Below are 27610 nucleotides of genomic sequence, written 5' to 3'. Positions count from 1 at the left end.
AGGTTTACCTGGAGACATATCAGGCTAACATATGAGGGGGAAAAATACCTCTCTACTGGTTAATCTGCTTTACTAGTTAAGATTACCTACATTTAAAAAGTGATATGATGAAACTACACAAAAAGCTACACATGCAGGCCTTTACTTCACTAAGCTGATAGCAGTTTCAATGAATTTGATTTGCCGATGATCAATTTTTTTTTCACCATTTTACCCACTGAATATCATCAGACTTCATCTAAGTCATCAGAGCAGTTAAGTAGCCCAAATGTGTTGTGAACAGGGGACCATGGAGACAGTTAAGGAAGGGGGGAAGGAAAGAGGAAAGGGTGCCTAAGAGGTATAGGGTCTTTCAACTGCCCAATTGTCCCAAATGGTATACAGAATAAGAATAGAAACAAAACTAGAGAATACTATGTAATACATGCAGGAAACGAAGGGAAATATGGGTAAAGATGGTATCTTCTGCATTGTTGCTAGTTGAAGTTAGGAATACTTGTTAGTATTATGTCAAGCAAGTACTGAGAAACATAAGAAACTAAAATGAAATAATAATAACAATGTATCTTCATTAAAGGATCAATAGTAAAATAGAATTCAATCACATATTCTATGGAAGCATTCCCACCTTGAGTTTTAGAAAATTTTCACCTACCTCCAGAAGCCAAGATAGTGGAATAAGAAGTTAAGTTGCTCTCACCCTCCCTTACTGACCTCTGAAAATCCAAGCAATATCACCCAGGACAAACCCAGGAACTGCTGAGACAGCAGAAAGATGAGGTACAACAGTCTTGTAGCCCAGAAGGCTTGGGGGATTAATGGGAAAGGCCCTTCTCGCTCTGGGGGAGGGGGATCAGTACAGGACTAGGGATGTCCCAGGGAACCAGTGGCAAGCCCCACCTCAGCAAACCAGGAGGAGATTCTGAGCCTCAAGGTGGTAGAACAGGCAAGCACCAACACCAGGACCCCCAAGTGCCTCAGCACAAGCAGGGAAATGGTAGACACTAGCTCAGAAAACTACCATGTGTGCCAGCGTTCTCCAGCAGCCAAATCTCCCAGTGCTTCAGCACAGCTCCAGGTTGGCAAACATCCTCCAACAGCCAAACATTCAAGTGCAAGGCCCGGGTAAGCAGGAGCCAAATACTTGAGTGCAAGGCCAGGATGAGCGGGCATCCCCCAGGAACCAGACTCTCCACTTCCACCCTAAGAGCTTCAGTGTTGCTGACCCCAGCTCAGCAACAGGAAAGCTGCCAGACCCCTAAAGCCTCCAGCTGCCAGCACTTGAGGTCCCTGCACACAAAACCAGTGACTAGGTCCCGGGCTCCTAGCACAAGAAGCTTGGGTCAGTGTCCCCTGCACTCCAGCAAGAGAGCTCAACTCTAAACGCCAGTAATTAGGCAAACACCACAAGCAAAAAGCAAAAACAGACAATGACCATAGACTGTTATTATGGGGACAGCGAAGATCAAGGCATAAATTCAGAAGAGGACAACATTGTCAATATACCCATGCCCAAAAACTCAAAGGGGAATATGAACTGGTCTCAAGCCCAAAAAGCCTTCTTGGAAGAGTTCAAGAAGAATTTTAAAAGTAAAATAAGAGAGGTAGAAGAAAAATAGGGAAAAGAAATGAGAGGTATGCAAGAGAGAGTCAATAGCTTGGAAAAGGAAGGACAAAAATTAATTGTAGAAAACAAGTCTTTAAAAAGTATAATTGGCCAAATGTAAAAGGAGGCACTGTAATGGTAATCAAGAAAGGATTTTTTGCTATTCTTCTCTGGCCTTTGTTTGAATGGGACAGGTAAAGTGGGATCTTTTTTGTCTTGGAGTGTTTCTCAGCACTAAGACAATCAGGAGTCATTATTTTGTATATGATGTGGTTCTAGAGATTGAGGAACTTTCCCACACCCTAAACGCTAAGTTGGCCCCAGCCCCCAGGGTCCTGAACAGGGTATATATACTGGAAGGTCAGCATTTGACCTTTGGGAGTACACTCATCAAAAGAGTGATGAGACTCTGGGCAAGCCACTGAAACAGCTCCCCCAGCTTTGATAACCCAGATGTTGGTGCTTCTCTGGTAACTACATATTGCTATGGATAGACTGGTTTGTTATCTGATCTGTTTATAATGTATGCTTGTAATTTCTGTTTGTATTTCCTCTGAAGTTCAGGGGGCTGATCTCTTCCCCCTAAACTAAGTGAATGATACATTTGTATGTTTAATTAAACTGAGGTTGTCAACCCCTTAAAGTTGCTTTCCTTAGAAAAGCGGATCAAAGAATTTGTGTTGGCAGCCCTTCTGTGTGCTCTTGTTGTTGGTCTTATACAGCCACAGTAGTTGCTAGCAACATTGTTGTTACAGGCACAAAACTCACTGAAGAGAAGAACTCCCTAAAAAGTAAAATGGGCCAAATGGAAAAGGAGGTACAAAAGCTAATAGAAGAAAACAATTTGTTAAAAATTAGAAATTTTAAAAATTTAAAATTGGGCAAGTGGAAGCTAATGACTCTATGAGAAATCAAGAATCAGTAAAACAGAAACAAAAGAATGACAAAGTAGGAAAAAAAAACCCACAAAATACCTCATTGGTAAAACAACTGACCTGGAAAACAGACCCACAAGATACAATTTAAAAACTATTCATTTACCCGAAAACCATGATGAAAAAAAGAGCCTGGACAGCAACTCTCAGGAAATCATCAAGGAAAACTTCTCTGAGGTCCTACAACCAGAAGGTAAAATAGTCATCGAAAGAAACCACAGATCACCTCCTGAAAGAAATCTCAAATTGAAAACGCCAAGGAATATTGTAGCCAAATTCCAAAATAACCAGGTCAGACAGAAAGTTCTACAAGCAGCCAGAAAGAAAATTTAAATAGCATGGAACCATGGTCAGGATTACACAGGACCTTGCAGCTTTGACATTAATAGATCAGAGGGCGTGGAATACAATATTCTATAAAGCAAAGGAGCTTGGATTACATGCAAGAATCAACTAGTTAATCAACTAGCAAAATTGAGCATAATCTTTTAGGGAAGGAGATGGATATTCCATGAAATAGGGAACTTCCAAACTTTCCTGATGAAAAGGCCAGAGCTCAACAAAAAATTTGATCTTCAAATACAAGACTCAAAAGAGGAATAAAAAGGTAAACAGGAAGGAAAAAAACCATGTTATTAATAAGGGCAAAGCAAACTGTTTACATTCACATACATAACATTTGTAACTCTTGAGAACTGCATTGTTATTATGCCATTTAAAAGAGGTATACATAGACAGAGGGCATGGGTATAAGCTGACTGCTGTGCTGATAAAAAACCTAATTAAGGGGTGAAAAGGGATTGTATTGGGAGAAGAGAGAAGGAAGAAGGATAAATTACATCACGTGAAAAGGCACAAAAACTTATTACAGTGAAGGGAGAGAAGGGAGAGAGATGAGCATTATCTGAACCTTACTCTCATCAGATTTGACTCAAAGAGGGAATAACATAATTGGTTAGGTATAGAAATCTAACTTACCCTATAGGAAGTAGGAGGAGAAAGGGGAAAGAAAAGGGAGAGAGTGGAGGGAAGAAGGGAGGGAAGAAGTAGTAAGAGAAAAAGGAAAGAAAAGGAAGAGGCTGATAGAAGAGAGGGCAGATCGAGGAAGGCAGTGCTCAGAAGCAAAACACTTGTGAGGAGGAAAAGGGAGAAAGAAAAGCGTAAACAGGGGGGAAAATATGATGGAAAGACACAGATAGTAAGCACAACTGTAAATGTGAATGGGATGAACTCTCCCATAAAATGGAAGCAAATAGCAGAGTGCATTAAGAACCATAATCCTACAATATATTGTTTATAAGAAACACATTTGAAGCAGAGGGATACATGGGGAGTAAAGGTAAAAGTCTGGAGCAGAATATATTGTGCTTCAGCTGAAGTAAAAAAAAGGTGGGGGGGAGGATTAGCAATCCTGATCTCAGACAAAGCAAAAGCAAAAATAGGTATAATTAAGAGAGAAAGGAAGGAAACTACATAATGCTAAAAGGTACCATAGACAATGAGGTAATATCAATACTAAATATACATGCACCAAGTGGTATGGCATCCAAATTCTTAGAGAAGATAAGGCAGTCACAGGAAGAAATAGATAACAAAACTATACTAGATGGGGACCTCAACCTCCCCCTCTTGAAGCTAGATAAATCTAACCATAAAATAAACAAGAAGTTAAGGAGGTGAACAGAATTTTAGAAAAGTTAGATATGGTTGACCTCTGGAGAAAACTGAATGGAGAGGGAATGGTCTATACTTTTTTCTCAGTGGTACATGACACCTACACAAAAACTGACCACATATTGGGGCATAAAAACCTCACAATCCAATGCAAAAAAGCAGAAATATAATATGTATCCTTTTCAGACCGTGATGCAATAAAAATTACATGTAATGAAGGGCCTTGGGAAGATAGATTAAAAATTAATTGGAAATTAAATAATCTAATCCTAAAGAATGAGTGGGTCAGCAGCAGCCATGCATGGAGTGCTCTCTCATTCAGTTCCTCCTCCTCCCTTTCCCTCCTTCTAAGCCTGACCCCCGCCCCCCCCCCCCCACCCCCCCCCTGCAGCACCCTCTCCCTGCCCAGCGCCTCAGACACCAGACTGTCCCAGCCCTGATATGGCTCGTGGACAACAGAAGATTCAGTCTCAGCAGAAAAATGCCAAAAAACAAGCTGGACAGAAAGCTGCTGCTGCGGCTGCCTTGATATAGACCTGAACTTCCTGTAGGACACAGATGCTGGACACCAAGACTTTCAAACAGCACTTTGAGAACAAACATCCAAAGACTCCATTTCCTCCAGAATTGGCTGATGTTTAGTCATAAAGTTGTTTACAGGTAAATTCATGGCACCTATTGACTCTTCTACTATCTCAGACCTTAGGAAACAAACCTGCAGCTGGTTTTCTAACAAACTGTTGATCAGCAAGAATAAGGGGGCTACAGAAACACTCATTTTATGCTGTTCCCTTTTGGGCTTCATGGAAAGACAATTCTGTGCAAATGTAGTCGGGCACTGAGTTGGAAATCCTGAAAATCGGTCCATTCTTGTTATAATTTTTATTTTTCCGGCTCAGATTCAATTCTAGTAGATTGAATCTGGCCCGCTTGTGAAAACAAGCGTCACAAAGGGTGGGATTTCTTAAGACAGCCCATTATGGTGAATCCTTAATAAACTTTGTCTTTTCCCTTGGCTGAGAACGCTTGAGACGAATTCTTCACGCAGGACCCGGCGTGTAGGTATTTTGGGGTCTCGAGCACTCCTAAAAACCTATGGTTCCCTACCCATCATCATTTTGCTTAGACTTCTTCATTTTTGGTTCCCTGACTGGGAATATTGCTCATCTCAAGTTCTTCTCCAGCCAAGACTGGAAGGTAAGCCTCTCCCTATCCCAATCCCCTTCTCGCTCTCCAAGCATTTTGGAGGTGCTTTTCGGGCCTGACTCCCCAGGTCCCCAGTAGGTCAGACAGCTGCTCGCTGTCTCGGACTCAGCCTGACGCAATCAGGTTCTCAGTCCCATGGTTTATGTTCGAGGCCATGGACCTGGGCACACCTTCTGAAGCACAGAAGACAAGGACGGACACCCTATCCAGAAGTGCGCCCCCAATTTTCTCAATTCTCTCAGCGCTAGGGAATGGGAAAACCCCAGGTACCTTTTTGTGTTTATTTTTTCCTGTCTTGTTTTGTTCCTTTTTGAGGCTTACTGCCAGATCCTCCTTGCAGAGGAAGGAACTTCCAGCCCCCGAGGCCACAATGGGTCAAACCTCCTCGATCCCCAAAAATTCACCCCTGGGCTGTCTTTTACAAGATTGAAAAAAATTTAAGTTCTCTAAAGTACTTAAAAAGAAAAAGCTGGCATACCTTTGCAATACTGCTTGGCCACAATATCACCTAGAAGGCCATGAAGAGTGGCCTACTTTTGGGACTTTGCAATATACCACTCTTTTACAGTTAGAATTATATTGTCAGCAAGAAAGAAAATGGACAGAAATTATTAGGGGAGCTAGGTATGAAATAGTCATCTTTAATTCCCCCCAGGGAGACTGTCATTTACACCAGGGAAACTGTCCTTTCTCTATACTCCTATACTGTCTGTCTGGTTGTTTGCTTAACCTCCTTGCCAGGTTTATCTCCTCCAGGCTCCAAGCCATCGACTTCCAGATGACTGCTCAGACTATGTACCCCTTGAACTGGAACCATCGAGGCAGGGACAGCTCCTTTGTCCCTGACCCCAAAAGAATTTGGGTCCTATTTGTTTGAGGGGGGAATGATGAGGGCACAGTCTCTGGGAATGCCCCTGAATCTGGAATACAGTCTCTGGGAGCCCCATTGAACTCTCCTTGATTCTTCCAACTAGATCTGGCCTTCCCCTAAGGCCATAAGCTTTACATCCCTACCTAGCCTTGCCCTTTTTTGTCCAGCTACTTCCCACCCTTGATACTATCAATATCCATGCCTTCAGCTACTTCCCACCCTTAATCCCATTCTCTCCCGGTTCCATGGGACTCCTCCTCAAGACCCTCCCTAAATCCCTCCTCTAGTCACCCCAGACCACCCCTCAATCCCTCCCACAATCTTTGTGTAAAAGATTGTAAGATGCTCATAGCTAGAGCCCCCCCACAAAGGGGCAATGGGGGTCAACAGAACATTTTGGATAACTCCCTCCTTATGGCCCCCAGGGTTTCAGCCCCAGCCCCTCCTCCTGTTCCCCAACCTCCTCAGAGCACCCTTGTTTCCTGTGCTCCCCCTTCCATGGCCATCCTCTCTTTCCCTTGGTTTCCTGTAGTGCAACCCCTCTCTTTTCCTGCCTCCTTCACAGTCCAAGTCTCCTACCCTGCATCTCCTTCCATGGCCCCTCCCCCCTTGGCAACACCTGCTCAGGTCCCAGCCAAGGGTCTGGTTGAGGTGCCTCCCTCTGTGGCTCCTTCCCCTGGAGGGACCCCTACTCAGGTTCTGGCCTCATGGCCTGCCCCTGTTTCAGGCCCTGCAGTATCTACCACCATGGGCCCTAACCCCCCAGGCAACCCCTACTCAGGTTCCAGCCTCCAGCCCTGCCCCCATGGCAGTACTTCTTCCCCTGGCCCCTCCCTCTGAGGTGGCGCCTGCTCAGGTCTCTGGGGTACCTGCCCCTCTGCCCCCTACCCTCCCTCAGGTACCAGCTGATCTTCTCCCTCGTCAGCGGGATCCCCCTGCCTTGCAGTCTAATACAGATCAGCCAGATCTCTCTCCCCAAGCTCCAGGCCCCATAAAGCCTTCAAGGCTTTTTCCCCTGAGGGGAAAAAAAAGTGCCTGCCTCCCCTACAGAGACAAGAAGAGGGCATGTTCCATTCTCCATTTCAGATCTCACACAAATTAAAGAAAAACTGGGGAGATACTCAGAAGACCCCGCTAAGTTTACTGAGGGTTTTAGGGCTATGTCCCTAACTTTCTTGGTGTTATTTGACCGCTGTGGAGAAGAGGAGAATCTGGGAACAGGCCCAAAAATTTGGGGATAGTTTGGCTAGCAATAACCCCATAAAATATCCCCCAGGTACAGCTGCTGTTCCCACTAGTGACCCAGGATGGGATTACCAAAAGACTGAAGTATTAGGGGAAAGAGAGGCCATGTGATAATCTGCCTGTTAGAAGGCCTAAGCAAAAAAATTAGGGAAGTTACTCAGGGAGAAAAGGAAAACCCTGTTCTTTTCCAAGCCCGGCTAGTAGAAGCTATTAAGAAGTATACAAATTTGGCCCTTGGGGAAAAAAAAATTATTTTTATAATTGTAATTATATTGATGCTTATACTGCGTAAAATAACTCATTTAAATAAAGTAGTATTTTGATTTTACAACACCACAGGACAAATGTTTGTAGAAATTCTGGTCCACTTTTACCCACCTGCCTTAAAATCTAATGAAGACATCAGCTAGAATTGCAAATGCTTTGCCTCTGCCCCTTTTCCAAACAAATTTGTTGGTTATTCAAACTAAAGCAGACTCATTCAATACATATATTCCTATCATAGTATTTTAGGTAGCTAGCTAGCTAATTGAAACAAGAGAAGCATTGGTTAACTGCTGTCATTATAAACTTGATAAATATTTTAATTTGTAGGTTCGTCTAGTAAAACTCCTTAATAATTATATGCCATTCACCCTTCTTCAGTTCTGCTTGTACTGGGTGTGCCAATCCTTGGGAAAGGTTCTGAGAAAGGAATTGCAAATTTGACAAAATAATCCTTTTCTTGCTGGCTCTGAATTGGATATAAATTAAATTATTAGTTAAAGAACAGCCTACAAGTATTTGGTAAATGATTGAAGGAACTGAGTTTCCCTTGTGAAAAATAAGATTCTAAAATGTATCTCTGTCATAATGAAAGAGGTGAAAAATTACTGAACCATTATGTAAGATTAAGCCTGGAAAATTTATTACTATAAACTGGTCTGTCTTCAGTCTGTAATATGTAAATCTCTTTCAGAATTATTCTAGATATTTTTAAATTGAAGGTTAAACCTCTGAAAGGATTATTTTAAATATTTGTCAACATAATTGGAAAGTGAATTAGTTTAAATGGGTCAGATTTGTGGCTTGGGTCATTAACAGGAAGAAAAGAATGGCATACTTAAGCTTAGTACCCATATAGTGTCATTTGGTTTTATTTTTAAACTCTTAAAGGCCATATACATTGGATTTGGTTTAAGGACTTAAGAACAGTTTTATACCCATAAACGTGTTACGTAGGAATGTTAAAAGTATCTGTGGAGAAGAGCAATAAGAAATTAAATCCTACCAGGTGAAGAGAGGCTATGTTTAGAAACCAATTCTTAACAATTTATTCTCATCAGACCCGCAAGATTAAATTTGTTAATAGTGTCCATTTTAACTGATTTGGTTTTTTTTTAATGTAATAGAAATAAGAGTATTCAAATATAAACTTAGGAAATAGTAACAGACACTAGTAGTCAGACCAGATTCTATCTTTCTTTAACTGTGTCAATGCAGATTCTTCCTGCAGTTTTTATTTTATTTATTATTACTGTTTAAAATGAGGTTTTAAGAGAAAGATCTGATGATCAGATGGAGATAATTAATAAGAAAACTCTTACTGTTCACCTGGCCAATAGAAAATCTTTTAGCACCCTTTTCCATTCCCTAAATGTTATATGGCTATTGTTATATGGTATCGTAATAGCGATCTACCAGAATGCTAGAATTCTGCCTTTATTCATGTGCTGGGTGTTATTCTGGTTAATTTTGGTTAAAAGGAAGCATTTTGAGCATTTATGTTTTAGTGAAGTGTTTTTCATTTAAAAATCATTATCTTTGAACTTCAGTTTTTCTTCCAGTTGCCTTACTAATTGTATATTTTTTAATAAAATATTTTTATGTTTGTATTAAAAAAAAAGAATGAGTGGGTCAAACCACAAATCATAGAAACAATCAATAATTTCATCCAAGAGAATGACAATAATGAGAAAACGTACCAAAACTTATGGGATGCAGCAAAAGCACTTCTTAGGGAAAATTTTATATTTCTAAATGCTTACACAAATAAAATACAGAAAGAGGACATCAATAAATTTGGCATGAAGCTAAAAAAGTTAGAAAAGGTACAAATTAAAAATCCCCATTTAAGTACCAAATTAGAAATACTTAAAAACAAAGGAAAGATTAATAAAATTGAAATTAAGAAAACTACTGAACTAATAAATAAAATTAAGAGCTGGTTTTATGAAAAAACCAATAAAATAGATAAAGCTTTGGTTAATTTGATTAAAAAAAGAAAGAAGAAAATCAAATTACCAGCATCAAATATGAAAAGGGTGAATTCACCACCAATGAAGAGGAAATCAAAACAATAATTAGGAATTATTTTGCCCAACGGTATGCCAACAAATATGCCAATCTTACTGAAATTGATGAATGTTTACAAAAATATGAATTGCCCAGATAAACAGAAAAGGAAATAAAATACTTAAATAACCCTATCTCATAAAAAGAAATTGAACAAGCCATCAATGAACTCCCTAAGAAAAAATCACCAGGGCCAGAGGGATGGATTTACAAGTGAATTCTATCAAACATTTAAAGAACTTCCAATGCTAAATAAACTATTTGGGAAAATAGGTGAAGAAGGAATCCTACCAAATTCTTTCTATGATACAAATAAGGTGCTGATACCTAAACCCATAAGACCCAAAACAGAGAAAGAAAATTACAGATCAATTTTCCTAATGAATATCGATGCAAAAATTTTAAATATTAGCAAAGAGATTACAGCAACTTATCTCGAGGATAATATACTATGAATACGTAAGATTCATACCAGGAATGCAGGGCTGGTTCAATATTAGGAAAATTATCAGTATAAGTGACCATATCAACAACAAAACTAACAGAAACCATATGATTATCTCAATAGATGCAGAAAGAGCTTTTGACAAAATACAATACCCATTCTTATTAGAAACATTAGAGAGCATAGGAATAAATGTAGTCTTCCTTGAAATGATAGGTAGCATCTATGTAAAACCATCAGCGAGCATTATATGTAATGGGGTTAAGCTAGAAGTATTTCGAATAAGATCAGGGTAAAACAAGAATATCCATTATCACCACTGTTATTCAATACTGTACAAGAAATGTTAACTTTAGGAATAAGAGAAAAAAAGAAATTGAAGGAATTAGAATAGGCAAAGAAGAAATAAGCTATCATTCTTTGCAGATAATGATATACTTAAAGAATCCTAGAGAATCAAATAAAAAACTAGTCGAAATAATAAACAACTTTAGCAAAGTTGCAGAATATAAGATAAAGAAACACAAATCATCAGCATTTCCATATATAACTAGCAAAGCCCAACAGCAAGAGACAGAAAGAAAAATTCCATTTAAAGTTACTGTAGACATTATAAAATATTTGGGAGTCTGCCTGCCAAAACAAACCCAAGAACTATATAAACACAATTACAAAACACTTTTCATGCAAATAAAGTCAGATCTAAACAACTGGAAAAATTTCAGTTGCTCATGGGTAGGCTGAGTTAATATAATAAAAATGACAATTCTACCTAAATTAAATTACTTATTCAGTGCCATAGCAACCAAACTACCAAAAAATTGTTTTATAGAGCTAGAGAAACAATAACAAAATACATCTGGAAGAACAAACGGTCCATAACATCAAGGGAATTAATGAAAAGAAATGCAAAGGAAGGTAGCCTAGCTGTACCAGACTTTAAATTGTATTACTGTAATGTTAATGGGGTTTGAAGATCTTCCCGGCCCATTAATAGGCCTCACTGTGGAGCCCATTGGGGGAGGGATTTACCTTAGGGGGAAGTTTGCTTGTAGGATGGATCATAGCTTTTGCTAGTTTCTAATTAGGCACTGAGTCAGGAGGGTTGTGATGTCCTCTGGTTCTGAGAAGCGTGTATATATACTCTGAGGCGAAGTTTTGCTTTGAGGGCTCAATCACTGGAAGAATGTTCATGTGATCTGGCCAGATGAGACTCTGGGTAGCTGTTAAGGAGCCCCCCTCAGCTCTGAAAACCCAGATGTTGGTGCTTCTCTCTCTGGTAACTGCACATATATTGCTCTGGTCAGACAGCTGGAAGTCCCGTCTGTTGATCTATGCTCTTTTCTCAGTTTGTGTTTTCTCTGCTTATCTCTACGTTCAGGATACTGACCTTTCCCCTAAACTAAGTGAATGACTGCTGTGTGTGTGTGTGTGTGTGTGTGTGTGTGTGTGTGTGTGTGTGTATATGTTGGATTAAAGTGAGATTGTTGACCCCTTTAAAAGCTATTTTTCCTTTAAAAGCAGATCAAAGAACCTATGCTAGCAGCCATCCTGGGTATGCCAGTGTGGTTGCCTTTACAATTTATAAAGCAACAATCATCAAAACTACTTGGTACTGGCTAAGAAACAGACTGGTGGATCAGTGGAATAGGTTAGGTACACAAGGCAACAATCAAAGACTATAGCAATCTACTATTTGATAGTAAGACTCCAGCTTCTAGGATAAGAACTCACTATTTAACAAAAACTTCTGGGAAACCTGGAAAATAGTATGGCAGAAACTATGCATAGACCAACATCTTACACCCTATACCAGGATAAAGTAAAAATGGGTACATGATTTATTTGTAAAGACTGATACTATAAGCAAACTAGGAGAGCAAAGAATAGTTTCCCTGTCAGATCTATGGAGAAAGGAAGAATTTATAACCAAACAAGATGGAGAACATTAAGAAACGTAAAATGGATGATTTTGATTACTTTAAATTGAAAAGTTTTTGCACAAAGCCAATATAACCAAGAGTAGAAGGGAAGCAAAAATCTGGAAAACAATTTTAACAGCCTGTGTCTGATAAAGGCCTCATTTCTCAAATATAGAGAACTGAGTCAAATGTATAAGAATACAAGTCATTCCCTAATTGATAAATGGTCAAAGGAGATGAACAGGCAGTTTTCAGAGGAAGAAATTAAACACATTTATAGTCATATGAAAAAATGCTCTAAATCACTCTTGATTACAGAAATGCAAATCAAAACTACTCTGAGATACCACATCACACCTATCAGACAGGCTAACATGACAAAACAGGAAAATGATAAATGTTGAAGAAGACGTGGGAAAATTGGAACACTAATGCATTGTTGGTGGAGTTGTGAATTGACACAACCATTCTGGAGAGCAATTTGGAACTATGCCCAAAGGCCTATAAGAGGCCAAAGAGATCATAAAAACGGGATAAGGACCCTCATGTACAAAAATATTTATTGTAGCTCTTTTTGTAGTGACCAAGAAATGGAAATTGAAGGGATGCCCATCAACTGGGGAACAGCTGAACAATATGTTGTGCAATATGAATGTAATGGAATACTATTGTGCTATAAGAAATGATGAGCAGGGGGCAGCTAGGTAGCGCAGTGAGTAGAACACTGGCCCTGGAGTCAGGAGGACCCTTAACCCCAATTGCTCTGCCTTCCCCCTGCCAAAAAAAAAAAAAAAAGAAGAAATGATGAGCAGGTCAACTTCAGAAAAACCTGGAAAGACTTGCATGAACCCATGTTGACTGAAATAAGCAGAACCAGGAAAACATTGTACACAGTAACAGCCACATTGTGAGATGACTGACTTTGATAACACTTAGCTCTTCTCAGCAATGCAAGGTCCTAAGAAAACCCCAAAAAATTCATGTTGGAAAACGCTATTCACGTCCAGAGAAAGAACTCTGGAGTCTGAATGCAGATGAAAGCATACTATTTGTTCTCCTTTTCTTTTGTTGTTTTGTTTTGTTTCGTTTCTTCTTTCTTACAGTTCTTCCCATTAGTTCTAACTCTTCTTTAAATCATGACTAATGTGAAAATGTTTAATATGAATGTATAAGTAGAGTCTATATCAGATTGCATGCTGTCTTGGGGAGAGAGAAGACAGGGTGGAAGAGATAATTCAAAACTAAAAATCTTATGGAAATGAATGTTAAAAACTAAAAATTAATTAATTATTTAAAAAAAACTTCATCCAAGAGAATGACAATGAGACAACATACCAAAACTTCTGGAATACAGTGAAAGCGGTTCTTAGGGGAAGTTTTATATCTCTAAATGCTTACATGAATAAAACAGATCAATGAATTGGGCATGCAACTAAAAAAGCTAGAAAAAGAACAAATTAAAAATCTTGAATTAAATACCAAATTAGAAATTTTGAAAACCAAAGGAGAGATTAATAAAATTGAAATTAAGAAAACTATTGAACTAATAAATGAAACTATTTTTACGAAAAAACCAGTAAAATAGATAAACCTTTGGAAAATTTTCAAATATACAGAAAGGCAGTACTCAAGACTAGTAAAGGAAACATTAACAGAAATTTGGGTAGAGGGCAGGAGGGAGGGTATATTCATTTTCATGCAAATTACTACCTTTCTCTCAACACTAATTTCTCATTTGTCTCTTTAATCTCTAAACCTGTCAAGTGGGGGTCTTAGGGAGAGAGAAGAAAGGAAAAGTGCAGGACAAGCCTCAGCTACAGGAGTTTAAGTCTGTGTTCCCTGCACAGCAGGCAAAGTTTAATGTATATGGGTTATTTATTACTCTTTTGTACTTAATTAAGCAACTGGTTGGAGAGAATGACTGAAAGTCGGATTAGTAAAGAATATAGTATAGTTGTATAAAAATAATAACACTAAAAATAATTGTCAAAACAGTTACTGGAAAGGTTAGAGGCAAGGAGGGCATTATACTGATACCTCAAAAGAGTTCTATTTAAAAGCTAAAGGAGAACTGAGAGAGGGAAGTCTTTTACTTTTGGGTAAACCAATTCAATTCAATTTAATTCAACAAGCATTTATTAATCCATTGTTAAGTTTAAGGAACTGAGGACACAAAGGAAAAAACAAAGAGGCCCCACCCTAAAGGAACTTACATTATACTGGAGAGATCAAACATTTACAAAGATAGACAAATATAACATAATGTGAAGAAGGAGAGAAAAATAACAACTAGAGGATCCTGAAAGCCTTCCTACAGGATGTTATACCTGAGATGAGCCTTGAAGGAAAGAGTGACATTTTAGTAAATGGAGAAATAGGGAAAATATGTAACGAACTATGACTCACTGACAGATAATAGAAACAAGACATCTTTTTAAATACAAGACCGATAAGAACTCTATCACACACGAAGTCTGGCTTCCTTATTGTAATTTGGAATATTCCAAATGCAGTAATGCTTCAATAATGGACAGGTAATACGATGTAGTGGAAAGATGATAGGAGTTATAGTCAGAAAAGACTTGGCTTGGAATCCTTGGTCTCACACTGATTAAACTTGCTCTAGGCAAGTCACCTATATTCTCCGTACCTCTTCAAGTCCCTCTTCTGTATGGAAGAATTAATATTTAGATCATCTACATCACAAGATTGTTGCGAGGAAAGCCCTCATAAAACGTAAAGCATTATAGAAAAGTGAGTTACAAGAATAACATATTGTATTATTATATTCTATTATTTAATTAATAAACTGTCAAACTCATCTTTAAGAGCCTAGAATGTGTCACTTTTCCACCCTCACCGACAATCCTTTTGATCTAATTAAAGTACAACAGATTAGGCATGCCACTATCTACCTTCTGGGGTCAGCTAAAGTGGCATAATGAAAAAAGTGCTAGACCTGAAGGCATTTATTTACTATATGATTCTGGGGAACTGTTAACTTGTCTAACTCGGTTTCTTCTTTGTTAAGCTCTTAGCACAGAGACAGTGTTCTACAAATTTTTCTTCTCTTGCTTTCTCCCCTTCCCCCCTACTCATTTTGTAAACCTTACAGCATTACAGAATTGTGAAACAAATTTGGCAAATAATTTTACTAAGCACTTATGTATAAGGCCTTGTTCTAGCCTCTGACAATACAAATGATAATAAAAGTAGCTGTTATTATCCTTGGTTGACATGCCTTGCCCCTCTCAATCACTGCTTGTGGCAGGGAAGGGAAAGAGGAGGAGGGAAGAAAGGTTGAAGAAGACTGTTATGAATAGGTGAATATCTGATCCTGGAAGTCACTGGGGTTTAGTAAATACCATTTAACAAATAAGTTTAGTGAATAACATTTTCAGACCTGTGCTTTAGGAATATCACCTTGATAGCCAAGTGATGGATGGCCTAGAGCGGGGAGACACTAACTGCAATAGTCCTGGCATGAGGAGAGGAGGACCTATGCCAGGGTGGTAGCAATGTCAGAGGAGAAAAGGGAATGAGCATGAGAGATGTTAGGGAGGCTGAACTGACAAGACTCAGAAATGCGGGTGGTGGGGCAGTGATGTAAGATAACTGTCAAAGATTACATGACACCTAGTTTTGAGCCTCGGTGACTGGGAAGATTGTGGAACTATAGAGAGTATAAGCAAAGTTAGGAACAGGAGGAGGTTTGTGGGGGAAAAGATAAAGAGTTCTGTTTCAGAGCTTCAACAACTAAAATACATTGGTAAATAGTACAAAATAATGAATAAATGAATCTCAAAATATAAGTATTTAAAATTGTAGCTGTTCAGCTATTTCAGATGTGTCCGACTCTTCATGACCCCATTTGGGATTTTCTGGGTAAAGATACTAAAGTGGTTTGCCATTTCTTTCTCCAGCTCATTTTACAGATGAGGAACTGAGGCAGACGGGGTTAAGTGACTTGCTCAGGGTCACATAGCTAGTCTGAGGCCAAATCTGAAATCAGAAAGATGAGTCTTCCTGACTTCCTGACTTCAGGTCCAGCACTCTATCCACTGCTGTATATAGAGTGCTGTACCTAGAGTAAAGAAGACCTGAATTCAAATTTCACCTCCCGTACTTACCAGCTATGGGACCTTGGGCAAATCAAGGTTTGCCTCAGTTTTAACAACTGTAAAGTGGGATAGCAACATCTACCGCCCAGGATTGTTGTGAGGATCAAATCAGATAATATTTATGAAGTACTTAGCACATAGTACGTGAAATATTTGGCATATAGTAGGTGCTACATAAATATTAGCTGCTATCATTATTATTATTATTGTTACACCAAACTAAAATTCTCCTTTGAGCAAGAAGTATGTGAATAATACATAATTTTTAAATAATTAATAAAGTGGTTTTCACTATACAAAGCTTCTCTTTGTATGCTGCTTATTCTCAGGCAAGCACCCTCAATGAGTCAGTAGCATTTCTTCCCTTTTACTCTGAAACTCATGACAAAATGGCTCATTGACAGAAAATAGTATGACCAACAAATGTTTATAGTCACTGTCACAGAAAGGAGCTCCACAGCTGTTTGCAAAAAAATTAGCCATAAGAGAAATTGTTGCACGGTTTCTTTCTGGGGGAAGTGGAAAGAGTAGGGCAAATTATGAGGGACTGCCTGATTGTTGGCTTAACTGCCAAAACACTTTCAGACTTTGCTGAACTGGAATTTCTGGTGCAACTTTCCCTACGCCATAATTATGCCCCCAAAATATCAATCAATTAGCACGCAAGAAGGTAAGAGCTTAAGAAATAGTATGAAAATATTAAGGAAACATTCCACTTATGCTTTACCTGAAAATTACATGTAAACCAATAACACAGAAATAAAAAAATTTTCCTATTTACTTATGTTACAATTTTATAGATTCTTTATCTTCATGTTTAAAATCATTTTCAACTGGATCTCCTAACACTTCAAATTTATTTCTTTTCCCTTTCCCACATGAACACTAGGTCAAATGATCTATTAAAAAAAAAAAAACTAAACTAGAATGCCCAAGGAAAGTGTCTAGTACAGTAAGAATCCTTTTATGACGCTAACATCTGGTGTCAAACTCCCTATTTTGCAGGTTTGCCATTTCCTTCTTCAGTGTGTCCCCATCTTTACAGGTGGAGAACCGAAGCAAACAGGGGTTAAGTGACTTGCCCAGGGCATACACAACTATTATCTACCTGAGGCCAAATGTGAATTGTAGGCCCAGTGCTCTATCTACTGCACCAGTTTACATATTTGATCTGTACAACCACCCAATGAAGTTTGATATTCTGGTAGTATTATGGCAACTTCACATACGAAGATACTGAGGCTGAAAGTAGTTTCTCTAAAGTCATACATCTAATAAGTGAGAGTCTTACTTAAAACCAGATTTCCTTAAATTAAATCTTGGGCTCTTTACTTCATCTGGGTTATATCTTGAATTCAACTCAAAACAGGACAACTAATGATTCTAAAAGCCTTATTTTTCAATTGTGTCAACTGTATTTTTTGAATTACTTAAAAGAAAAGTTTGCTCATCTGTGAAATGAGAAAGCTGGATTAGGATCTCTAGATTTCCTTCCAACTATAAATCCTATAACACTAAGACCAATCTTTACCCTAATATTTGAGAGGTCCTTCATTCATTAGCCTAATATAATTAAATACTCAGCAGATCCATGATCTTATCAATGTGGTTATTCCTTTCATTTGGTGAAGATTCAAACCCATCCATCCACATCTCATTCACCGTGATTTGTATCTGTCTCCAGATCCTCCACAGAGGATCCATCCAATCGAAGCTTTCATAGAAAGTACTAAATGAAAATATCTTGAAAACATTTTGATATCATTTAACAGGAATTAAGGAGACTAAGTGGCACAGTGGGGAGAGCACCAGCCATGGAGTCAGGAAGACTCATCTTCCAGAGATCAAATCTGCCCTCAGAAATTTAACAACTGTGTGACGCTGGACAAATCACTTTATTTTGATTGCCTCGGTTTCCTCATCTGTAAAATGAAATGGAGAAGGAAATGGCAAATCATTCCAGCATTCTTGCCAAGAAAACCCTAAATGAGGTCATGAAGAGTTGGACACTACTGAGAAGGAGACTGAACAGTTCAAATTTTTTTTCTTTTGGAAAAAGTACCTCCAAAAGGGCATTTTTCTCTGGAAAGATAAATTTGGTTTGTTAAAATAATGCACCAGATAAAAGGACTTTCTGAAATTAAAAATTTTATCTGAAAGTTCCCTATAAATGCCAACGCAACATTAGTATGAAAGGTTGATAAAGAAGTACACTTCAAATCACTTTATCAATCCTTTTAACACTTGACAAAATTTGGTCATCAAGTAGTACAAGCTTAAAGACAAAGGAAAGAAATCAAACTCCAATGATATATTACAGCATCAAAATAGAACTAATACTTAGTACCTATTAATATTAAACCTAGAGGATTCTGGGAAGATGGTGGAGTAGGTCGAAAAACTCCAAGCTCTCAAGATTTTCCCCCACAAAAGAGATGAAATAGTGCCTCAAGGTGAACACTGAGCAGTAAAAATAAATAAGAGCAGTAGCAGAACAAGGGTCCTCTCGGAACAATCGAAGAAAAGTGCCAGGTCTAGGTCCTAGGTCCACTTAAGCTGCAGGAATTTCTACCCCTGGACAGGGAGGGATGTTGGGCGTCTGGGCCAGGGAAGATCAAGGAAACCTCTGCTGACAAGGAATGCTAGACCCGGTTGTGCTGGAGAGATGCAGAGAACCAGCACATGCCCAGTGAGTGCAGAAGCAATGGGGCAGGGACCTCACTGGCTATGGGCACTTACAGGAGGCTGGAGGTGTTGGTTCCAGTTCTAGGCCAACGGGGAGAACTCAAGGAGGGTCTGAGGCCAGAGGCACCATCCCCATACCCCATGACCAGAGGTGATTATAAAATTTAAGCTACTACAAATTTTAAAAAATGCACAGGCAAATGGAGAAAGAATCCAACCATAGAGAGTTACTATGGGAATAGAGAAGACTAGGGTTTGTCTTCAGAGGAGGATACTGAAGCAAAAAAACCTTCTTCTGCCCCAAAGAGTAATGTCAAATGGTTACCTGCTCAAAAAGAATTCACAGAAGAATTTAAATAAGACTTTAAAACTCAAATGAGAGAGCTTGAGGAAAAGGTTAGAAAAAATAAGAACAATCCAAGATAAACAAGAAGATTATGAAAAGAAAATCAACCAGTTAGAAAAGGAGATCCAGAATCTCATGGAAGAAATGATTCCTTGAAAATCAGAAGCCAGTGAAGTTGAGAGATCAAGAAATAACAAAACAATATAAAGAATGAAAAAAATTGAAGAGAATGTGAACCATCTCATAAGAAAAACAACTCATCTGGAGAACAAATCAAGAAGAGAAAACATAAAAAAAAAATCAGACTACCTGAAGGTTATGATCAAAAAAAGAATCTTGATACAATAATAAAGAAAAGATTAAAGAAAATTGTCCTGAAGTATTAGAACAAGAGGAGAAAGTAGAAATAGAAAAAAAAACCACCAATCACCACCAGAGAGAGATCCTATTAAGGAAAACCCATAGAAATATTATAGTCAAATTCCAAAACCCCCAGCTCAAGGATAATATATCATGAGCAATAAGAAAAAAAAAACGATTTAAATATGGCAGTGCCACAGTTAGAATCACACAAGACCTAGCAGCAGGGACCACAGGTCTTGGAACACTGTATACTGAAGAGCAAAAGAACTGGGGTTCCAGCTGAAAATATCATATCCAGCAAAGCTAAGCATAATCTTGAATGAAAAAAAATGGACATTTAATGAACTTTCAGGACTTTGTTAAAAAAAAATCTGAACTTAATGGAAGATTTGACATACAAGAGTGAAGAGAAATATATAAAGTACATACCAAAGACTAATTACAAGGGACTCAATAAGGGTAGACTGTTTACCTTTTATGCATGTAAAATGTGAAACATGTGTCTAAGATTGTTATTAGTAACTGGGGAGTTCATAAGAAAGATTGGGGTAGACCTGAGTATAACATGACTTTAAAAAGTAAAACCATTTAGGAACAACTAAAAAGATTAATCATTTTATACAAATGAGGTGTGAGAGGAAGAACCAACACAGAGAAATTAGATGGAGGAGGAGGGCTGTTAGTACTGGAAATCTACTTTCACTGGGAATGGGTTCAAGAGGGAGCAACACACTTACATCTAGAAGAGTATAAAAGTCTTCTAAATTTAGAAAGAAACAAAGTGCTAAGGGGATAGGGAGAAGGAAGAGGATAAGGGAGGGATCTCTAGAGGGGAGGGTGAGGGAATAGATTAAAGGTGGGGAGAGAAGGGTGCTTAGATTTACTGGAATGGGAGAGTAAGGGAGGGATCCTGGGGTGGGGCAGGGGAGGTAGGTTAAGTAATAGGAGGGCAAGGTAGTGGGTAGAAGTAAAGAAGTTAGGAGGGATAGGAAATAAGAGATAAACACAAACATAAAAATAAAGCTCAGAAGTAGAATCTGTTAGGGAAAGAATATACGTGTGTGTGTGTGTGTGTGTGTGTGTGTGTGTGTGTGTATGTGTCTGTATTTAAATATATCTGCCTTTAATCGTGGTAGAGGAAGGGAAAGGAAAGGAAAAGAACAAAGTAAAAAGTGCACAACAGAGAACAAAAGAACGCTATCAAGAAAGCAAAGAAAAGATGGACAACTCTCAACAAAAAGCATAGTATTTATTATACCGACTTTCTTGAAATGGAAATTTCTAAATATTCTGAATCCTCTCTTATGTTCTGCTGTGCACATGATGTGCTTTTTCCCCCTTTCTTATTTTGTTTTTATGTTTCAATATTTAAGTCTATAATGTTTCTTTTTCCTTTCTTATTGTGTATTTAAGTTTCAGTAATAAAAAAAATTTTTTTAAACATTAAACCTAAACTGCAGGTTTAGATGAATAAATTATACCTGTAAGACTAGATTAATAACTTAATAGGTTATTTAAATAATTTATTAAAATGAAAACTAGACTACATTGCATAAAATTCAAAATTAGGTTCAAGGATACAACTCCTGAGCCAAGAAGGAAAAAGAGCAATTTTTTCTGCATCTGATTTTTTTTTTGTGCTCCTGACATATTTTTGGAGTTGACATCCTTTAGGGAATATGTCATATCCTTAGGAAAAATAAAGTCTGAACTTCACTGAGTTAGTCCTATGAAGAAAAGAAGTAGCAAAAGACACAATTCCTAATAATGTCCAAAGCTTTAATTATTTATATTATGACAGAGGGACTTTGCTCATCTAGGAGTTCCCTATGTCAATGAAATAACAGATCCTGTCCCTATTCCCTATCATCTTATAGGATACTTATTTTTACAATAAATTGCTGTTATTCAATTAATAACACTGTCACTTTCAACAAGCTCCTTTATTTTTCTTTTTTTTGTCAACTGCCAAACACCATTCAATTCAATATAATAAACATTTATTAAACACCTACTATGTATAGATTTGAAGATACAAATACAAAGATGACAGTCTATGGCTTCAAGAATCTTACAATGTATTTGGAGGAAGGATACAAAGCAAAATGTTACAGGGCCAAAAGAGAAAACTAGATAAAATGTGCTAAAAAAACATGAGGAGAGAGAATATATACAAGTGGCAAATCTCCTTATGAAAAACAACCTATAATCATGAATATTTTAAGTTAGCTTCTTACAAGTTACAATTTTTTTTAAATGCTCCAGAAAATTACATATCACAGAGTCCATTCAAACAGCACTCAACAAAATCTATTATGTCAACAAAAGGCAAGGTACTAACTATATATACTAGGTTACTAAGAGAAAATACAAATATGAACAAGCCAAAAAATTAATAACAATTAGTCCCTGACCAAAAGGAGCTTATAACCTAGTAGGTCACAAATATAATAACAAATAGAATACAAAGTATGATAAATGAGAAAAGTAAAAAAAAAAAAGTATGAAATTTCAGACAAGAGAAAAATTACTTCTTGCTTGGGGTAAGTGGTAAGTGGATAGAAGTTAAGCACGGAAGAAACAAGGAAAGTTACATGGAGGAGGTAGCATTTGACCTAGGCCTTGAAGAGTGAAGAATTTTAACAGGTGAATTTAGAGAAACAGTAGCATCTTAGTATCAGAAATGGTAGGCTGAAAGAAAGAACATGTCCCCAGAAAGCAAGTTGCCCAGACTGGCTGGATGAGAGTAGTGTAAATTAAAGCTGGAACCAGATTCTGAAGTGTCCTGAAAGCCAGAATACTTGTAGGGAACAACAGGTTCCCAATGTCTTTTCTCATCCCATTTCAAGTTTGGCTTTTAAAATAGTTCTTGTTTTTATGTAGCAAACTGACCTCCAAGCAAACACAAGCTTGTTTTCTTAATCTAGGAAGACAGTAGGCAGTAGAGTGGAATGGTATTAGCCATGACTATTTTATTCTATGCCTGACTTCCTCCCATCTTGAGAAATAGAGACCAAGATCAACCAGGTGGAAGAACCTGCAGATTAGCACTTTTCTTCAATTTACAATCTTAGAGTTATCTAGAGCACTGAGAAGTTAAGTGACTCAGCCAATTCTCCATCCACTATAGTATGATGCTTCTATTAAAAATAGTTTAAAAAGCCAAAAGAGATGTAGTATGAAACAGAAAGGAATGATGCATTACGGATTTGGGTCTTCTATTATTTACTAAATTTCTTCACTTATAAAATAGGATTGTTAGACTAGATAATAGGATCATAGATTTAGAGTCAGAAGGAACTTCAGAAGCCATCAATTCTAACCTCTCATTTTACAGATGAGGCACAGGGAGATTAAAAGACTTGCCCAATATAGATGGTAAGCATTAGACAGGATTTGAAGTCAAGTCCTCTGACCCAAAAGCCAGTGTTCTTTTCTTACCATGCTAACTCCCCTTCCTCCAGTCTAATGGGAGAAATTACCCTACAGTCAACCAAGATCCCATAGAGTTCTAAATTCTGTGCTTCAAAGGAATATAATTATATAAGCAACACTATAGGACTGCATTGACTACATTAAAACTTCAAAAATTTTCTAACATTCGTGTCCCAAACTAAAAATGATGTTGGGAATTTTAACCATAAAAACTCAAAGTTATGAGCATTAACTACAATTTTTCCAACTTAAAAATGTCGTTGACATTCTATTACCATACACAAATAACTGAAGTTAGAATTCTTTAAGCTTTCAAGAAATAGTACAAATTATACATGGATATTCACTCTTTACATCTCTGATGTAGTACATTTGCCTTAAACCAGACATGGGAAACCTGCGGCCTACCCCTGCCTTAAAGATAAAGATACATATTTAAGAAAATAATATATGTATATATTTAATCTCACATCAGGCATCTTGGGGATGGATTTTTATTACTCCTGAAGAAAAAAAGGATACGAGAAAATACTAGTACTTAGCTAAACTAATGCATTTGTTCTACCCTGAATTTTATTAATTTTTCAAGCAGTACACAATGACGTTGCAATTTTCTATAAACACAACTGTCATATCTTCAGTTTCAGAGAATAAGTGAAACTTTAAGTTATAAAGTCTAAAACATTAGATAATGGCTATACATTCTATTAGAATTTGCTGGCCAACATATACTTCGAAGGCCATACTCTCAAAACTGCACACTTAGTATTCTTATATAATTTAAACATTATTTTGCAACCACTCTGTTCATTCATTCAGAATAGTCATCTATTTAATCCCTCTACTCCTGAAAGGATCATAATTTTCCTCTTGTTACATATGAATTATAATGGTTTCTACTTAGTGTTTAATAGAACACCCAAACAAATATGTTCTAAATAGGTTACACACATAACACAAAGAAAACAAACGAAAACCTCCCAGGCTTATCTGGTTCTTTCAAATGCTAATAATGCATTAAAGACCTGAATACTTTTAGGGAGTTACTCAATAATCGAAAGGGCCTTTCACAATCTGTTTTAATGTTTTTTGCTTCACAAAATTTACACAGGTAGGACGGTCTTAACAAGAATAACACCAGAGCCTAAGAGGGAGACCAATTATACCCACCCCAAGCAGGACAGGCAGTCGCCAAGGGCAGCCAAACAGTTAGTAATTGTCCATTGTTTGTATTGAGAGTGGGAGGAGAGAGAAATGTACTTGTCTTCGTGTGAAAACAGACACCGCAGCTCAGGCAGGGCAGCCACCTGCGAAATCTAGGAGCCGATAAACGAAATCGGGATTACGTACCAGTGTGTCTTACACGCGTACAGCACAGATATTTGTATAGGCGCAGTTAAGAGGTAGGGGGATGACGGAGTTCTCTCCATAGTCCCCACCACAAGCCTCTCCCGCACTGGTCACAAATAGGAGGCTGCCATGGCCGGGGTAGATACATGTCCAAGTAGCTCAGGACTTTAATAACACAATAAACTCTACACTGACATCACGTGGACCCCCCCCCTCTGGTTCCCGCCCCCAACACACACACACACACACACACACACACACACACCCTCCCCCGCCCATTCGCTTCGCCTCTGGTCCTTACCTGACAGCTACCCTCACGGAGCTCTCGTCCTGGGCGCCCCACATGCTCCCGGTGCTCGGCGCTGGGCGGGGGCCACAGGCTGCAGATTGGGGCGCCTCACACACTAGGGGCCTCCGCTGCCCTGCGGCACCGAGGGTGGGAGGGAGGGGGCCTTACGACTCGGAGCGGAGATGAGAGGCGGGAGGCTGTAGGCGGAGGCCAGAGGCGGGAGGCGGAGGCCACAGCTCACCTCCAAAACGCTCCTGCCATGTTGGGCGACTGAATGGAAAGGTGGCGGCCACGAAGAAACGCGAGGAGGTGGAGAGTGATTCGCCAACCACTCAGAGGCCGCCCCCCTCCCCCCCACAGGACAATCTAAAGCTTAAATGGATGGCCGGCCGATTCTCCACCTCCCTCCAAGCCCTTCTGACCCACCCCGCGGCCCGCCCCCTTGCTTCCTGGGCCTGCCTGCGGCCTCCCAGCAGGCGTGGCTCTGGCTCCTCCTGGTCCTTCAGGTTCCAAGCTCCGCAGTGCGTCAGTGGCTGCGGCCGGCTCCAACCCCTTCACATTCCCACGTCCTGCTCTATGTATGGGTTCTCACAGAGGGAGAAGGAAAACCTATTCACGGACGCACCCCTTCTCTTCTCATCCTTGCATTTGGTGCTTGAAACCAGGCAGATGGTGTCCAATTCAGTCTTTGTTTTCACCCTTGGCTTTAATAATATTCTCCCAGGCTTAGATTTTAAACAACTCTCCTCCTGAACCCTCCCCACGCCCGCCCCGCCTTCCCATTTCACCATACCCAACACCCCCATTGCCAAAAATCCTTTCTGCCAGGCAAGCCCTTTCATTGCCCATTACCACTGTGCTCTCTGACTTTTTAAATCAGTTACACGGCGTAAAGCATTCAGGGTTAAAAAGGAAAATTATCTACTTTGCGAGACCTTACTAGACTGTACTTAAATCAGTTATTAGTTACTAATACAAGCGTTGCATCTTTGGATGTCTAGAATTCCCAGAACTGTTATTTCCATTACGCGGTAAATTCTTTTCTATAAAATTCTACTTACCCCGGGGATTTAGCAACCATACAGCATCTTTGGCTTTTGTAATAGTATTTTTATTTTGCTTCCATGAACCTTTTTTGTTGTTCAGTTACTGGTATTGGACTCTTCCTGACCCCTTTTGAAGTTTTCTTGGGAAAGACATTGGAGTGGTTTAACGTTTCTTTGTCCAGCTCATTTTACAGATGAGGAAACTGAGGCAAACAAGGTTAAGTGACTTACCCAAGGTCACACAGCTAGTCTGAGACCACATTTGAACTCAGGAAAATGAGTCTTCCTGACTCCGGGCCTGGCACTCTGTCTACTGCACCTCTTAGCCGCCCTATCCTTTAGACAGTTTTCTAGAAATCCTTTTTAGCTTTATCACAATGTATCTTTTCTGAAACATTATGCATCACTACAAATAAAGAAAGAAAAATATATAGCAAAGTCCAATAGTACTGGGTGTATTGGCATATCCAAATAAATGCAGTATCCAAAGTACTGGCTATCTATAATTACAAACAAAATATAAAGCAACAGACACATAAAATAAGTCAAAATAGAAAAAACAAGGTAAAGCCCTCTAATCTTTCTGCCCATATATCTGTTCTTTTTTTTAGTTTTGTTTATTTTATCTTTATGGAATAAAAAAGCATTTCCATAACATAGTGAAATTAAAAAAAGGGTGATTGCACATGAAACTGCAAACATACAACTTGCAATTCCTTTATATAATAGTTATATACATTTCTTTTTTTTTTAATTTTCCCTCTCCCCCCCCCACCATGGCTATCATTAGATACAAATATGTATATATGTAAAATCATTCTACATACACTTCTATTTATCTGTTCCTAACAATGCTTTCATATTTATCTTCCTAAAGCATCATTCTGGTCATGTCACTGATCTATTCAAAAGCCTTCAGTGAAATATAAGCCCTTCAAAATATAGCCCAAAGTCTTTGTTCAGTCGTTTCAGTGGTATCCAACTCTTCATGACCCCATTTGGGATTTTCTTGGCAAAGATACTGGATTGGTTTGCCATTTCCTTCTCCACTTTGATTAATAGATACCCAGAAATAATTACCAAACACATAAGAATGCAGCATAGCAGATTGTAATGAACTGGCCTTGAAGCCAGGAATATGTGTTCAAATCTCATACTGGCTGTGTGACCTTGGGTAAATCACTTAACCTTTCAGTGCTCTAAGCAACTCTAAGAGGATAAGGTGAAGATAAGGTGCCAATCTGAATTAACAGAGGAACTGGAACTTCCTATGCTAATGAAATCACAAGTCTTATTCTTATCCTTTATAAAAAATGTGAGGGAACAGGATGTGATGGCAAGGAGGGTGGGACTTTTTGCTATTTTTTTGTTTGAGTGCTTCTCAGCACTAAGGCAACTGAGTGCCTTTGATTGAGTCTTGCCTTTGTTTCAATCAAGAGTCTTTGATTAAATAGGGAATCTTTGATGACCTGCTTAAGTCACAAGAAAGCCTAAGTTGCATGAGTTTGATTCGCATGGTAATGAAGCCCTCTGACCCTGAAGAAGTATATATAGACTCTGAGGTCAGCATTTTGCTTGAGGCTCACTGGAAGAGTGTCATGTGATTTGGCCAGACCAGACTCTGGGTAGCCATTGTTAAGGACCCCCCTGCCGCGCTTTGAAAAACCCAGATATTGTTGCTCTGTTAACTATGTACGTATTGCTAGGGATAGACTGGTTTGTGTTATTTGCTCTGTT

The 27610-nt window shown here is 38.6% G+C and overlaps 2 protein-coding genes across 8 annotated transcripts in view; one reads left to right on the top strand and one right to left on the bottom strand.

The window, feature by feature from the left end:
* Positions 1 to 25183, bottom strand: part of KIF21A (kinesin family member 21A) — a 168029-nt gene extending 142846 nt beyond the window's left edge. For all 7 annotated transcript variants that reach the window (XM_036758758.1, XM_036758762.1, XM_036758759.1 and 4 more), the window contains exon 1: positions 24840 to 25183. In XM_036758758.1, coding sequence (XP_036614653.1) covers positions 24840 to 24883 — 44 coding nt within the window. In that variant the 5' untranslated portion in view covers positions 24884 to 25183. The remainder of the gene's footprint in view (positions 1 to 24839) is intronic.
* On the top strand, positions 4657 to 4857 carry LOC118849793 (zinc finger protein 706-like). Its single transcript, XM_036758766.1, is given in 1 exon segment — positions 4657 to 4857. A coding segment is annotated over 1 exon segment (201 nt).
* Positions 25184 to 27610: the final 2427 nt, after the last annotated feature.

Source organism: Trichosurus vulpecula, chromosome 5, assembly GCF_011100635.1.
Source record: "Trichosurus vulpecula isolate mTriVul1 chromosome 5, mTriVul1.pri, whole genome shotgun sequence".
Classification (NCBI taxonomy): domain Eukaryota; kingdom Metazoa; phylum Chordata; class Mammalia; order Diprotodontia; family Phalangeridae; genus Trichosurus; species Trichosurus vulpecula.
This window is presented reverse-complemented; position numbering and strand designations above follow the sequence as displayed.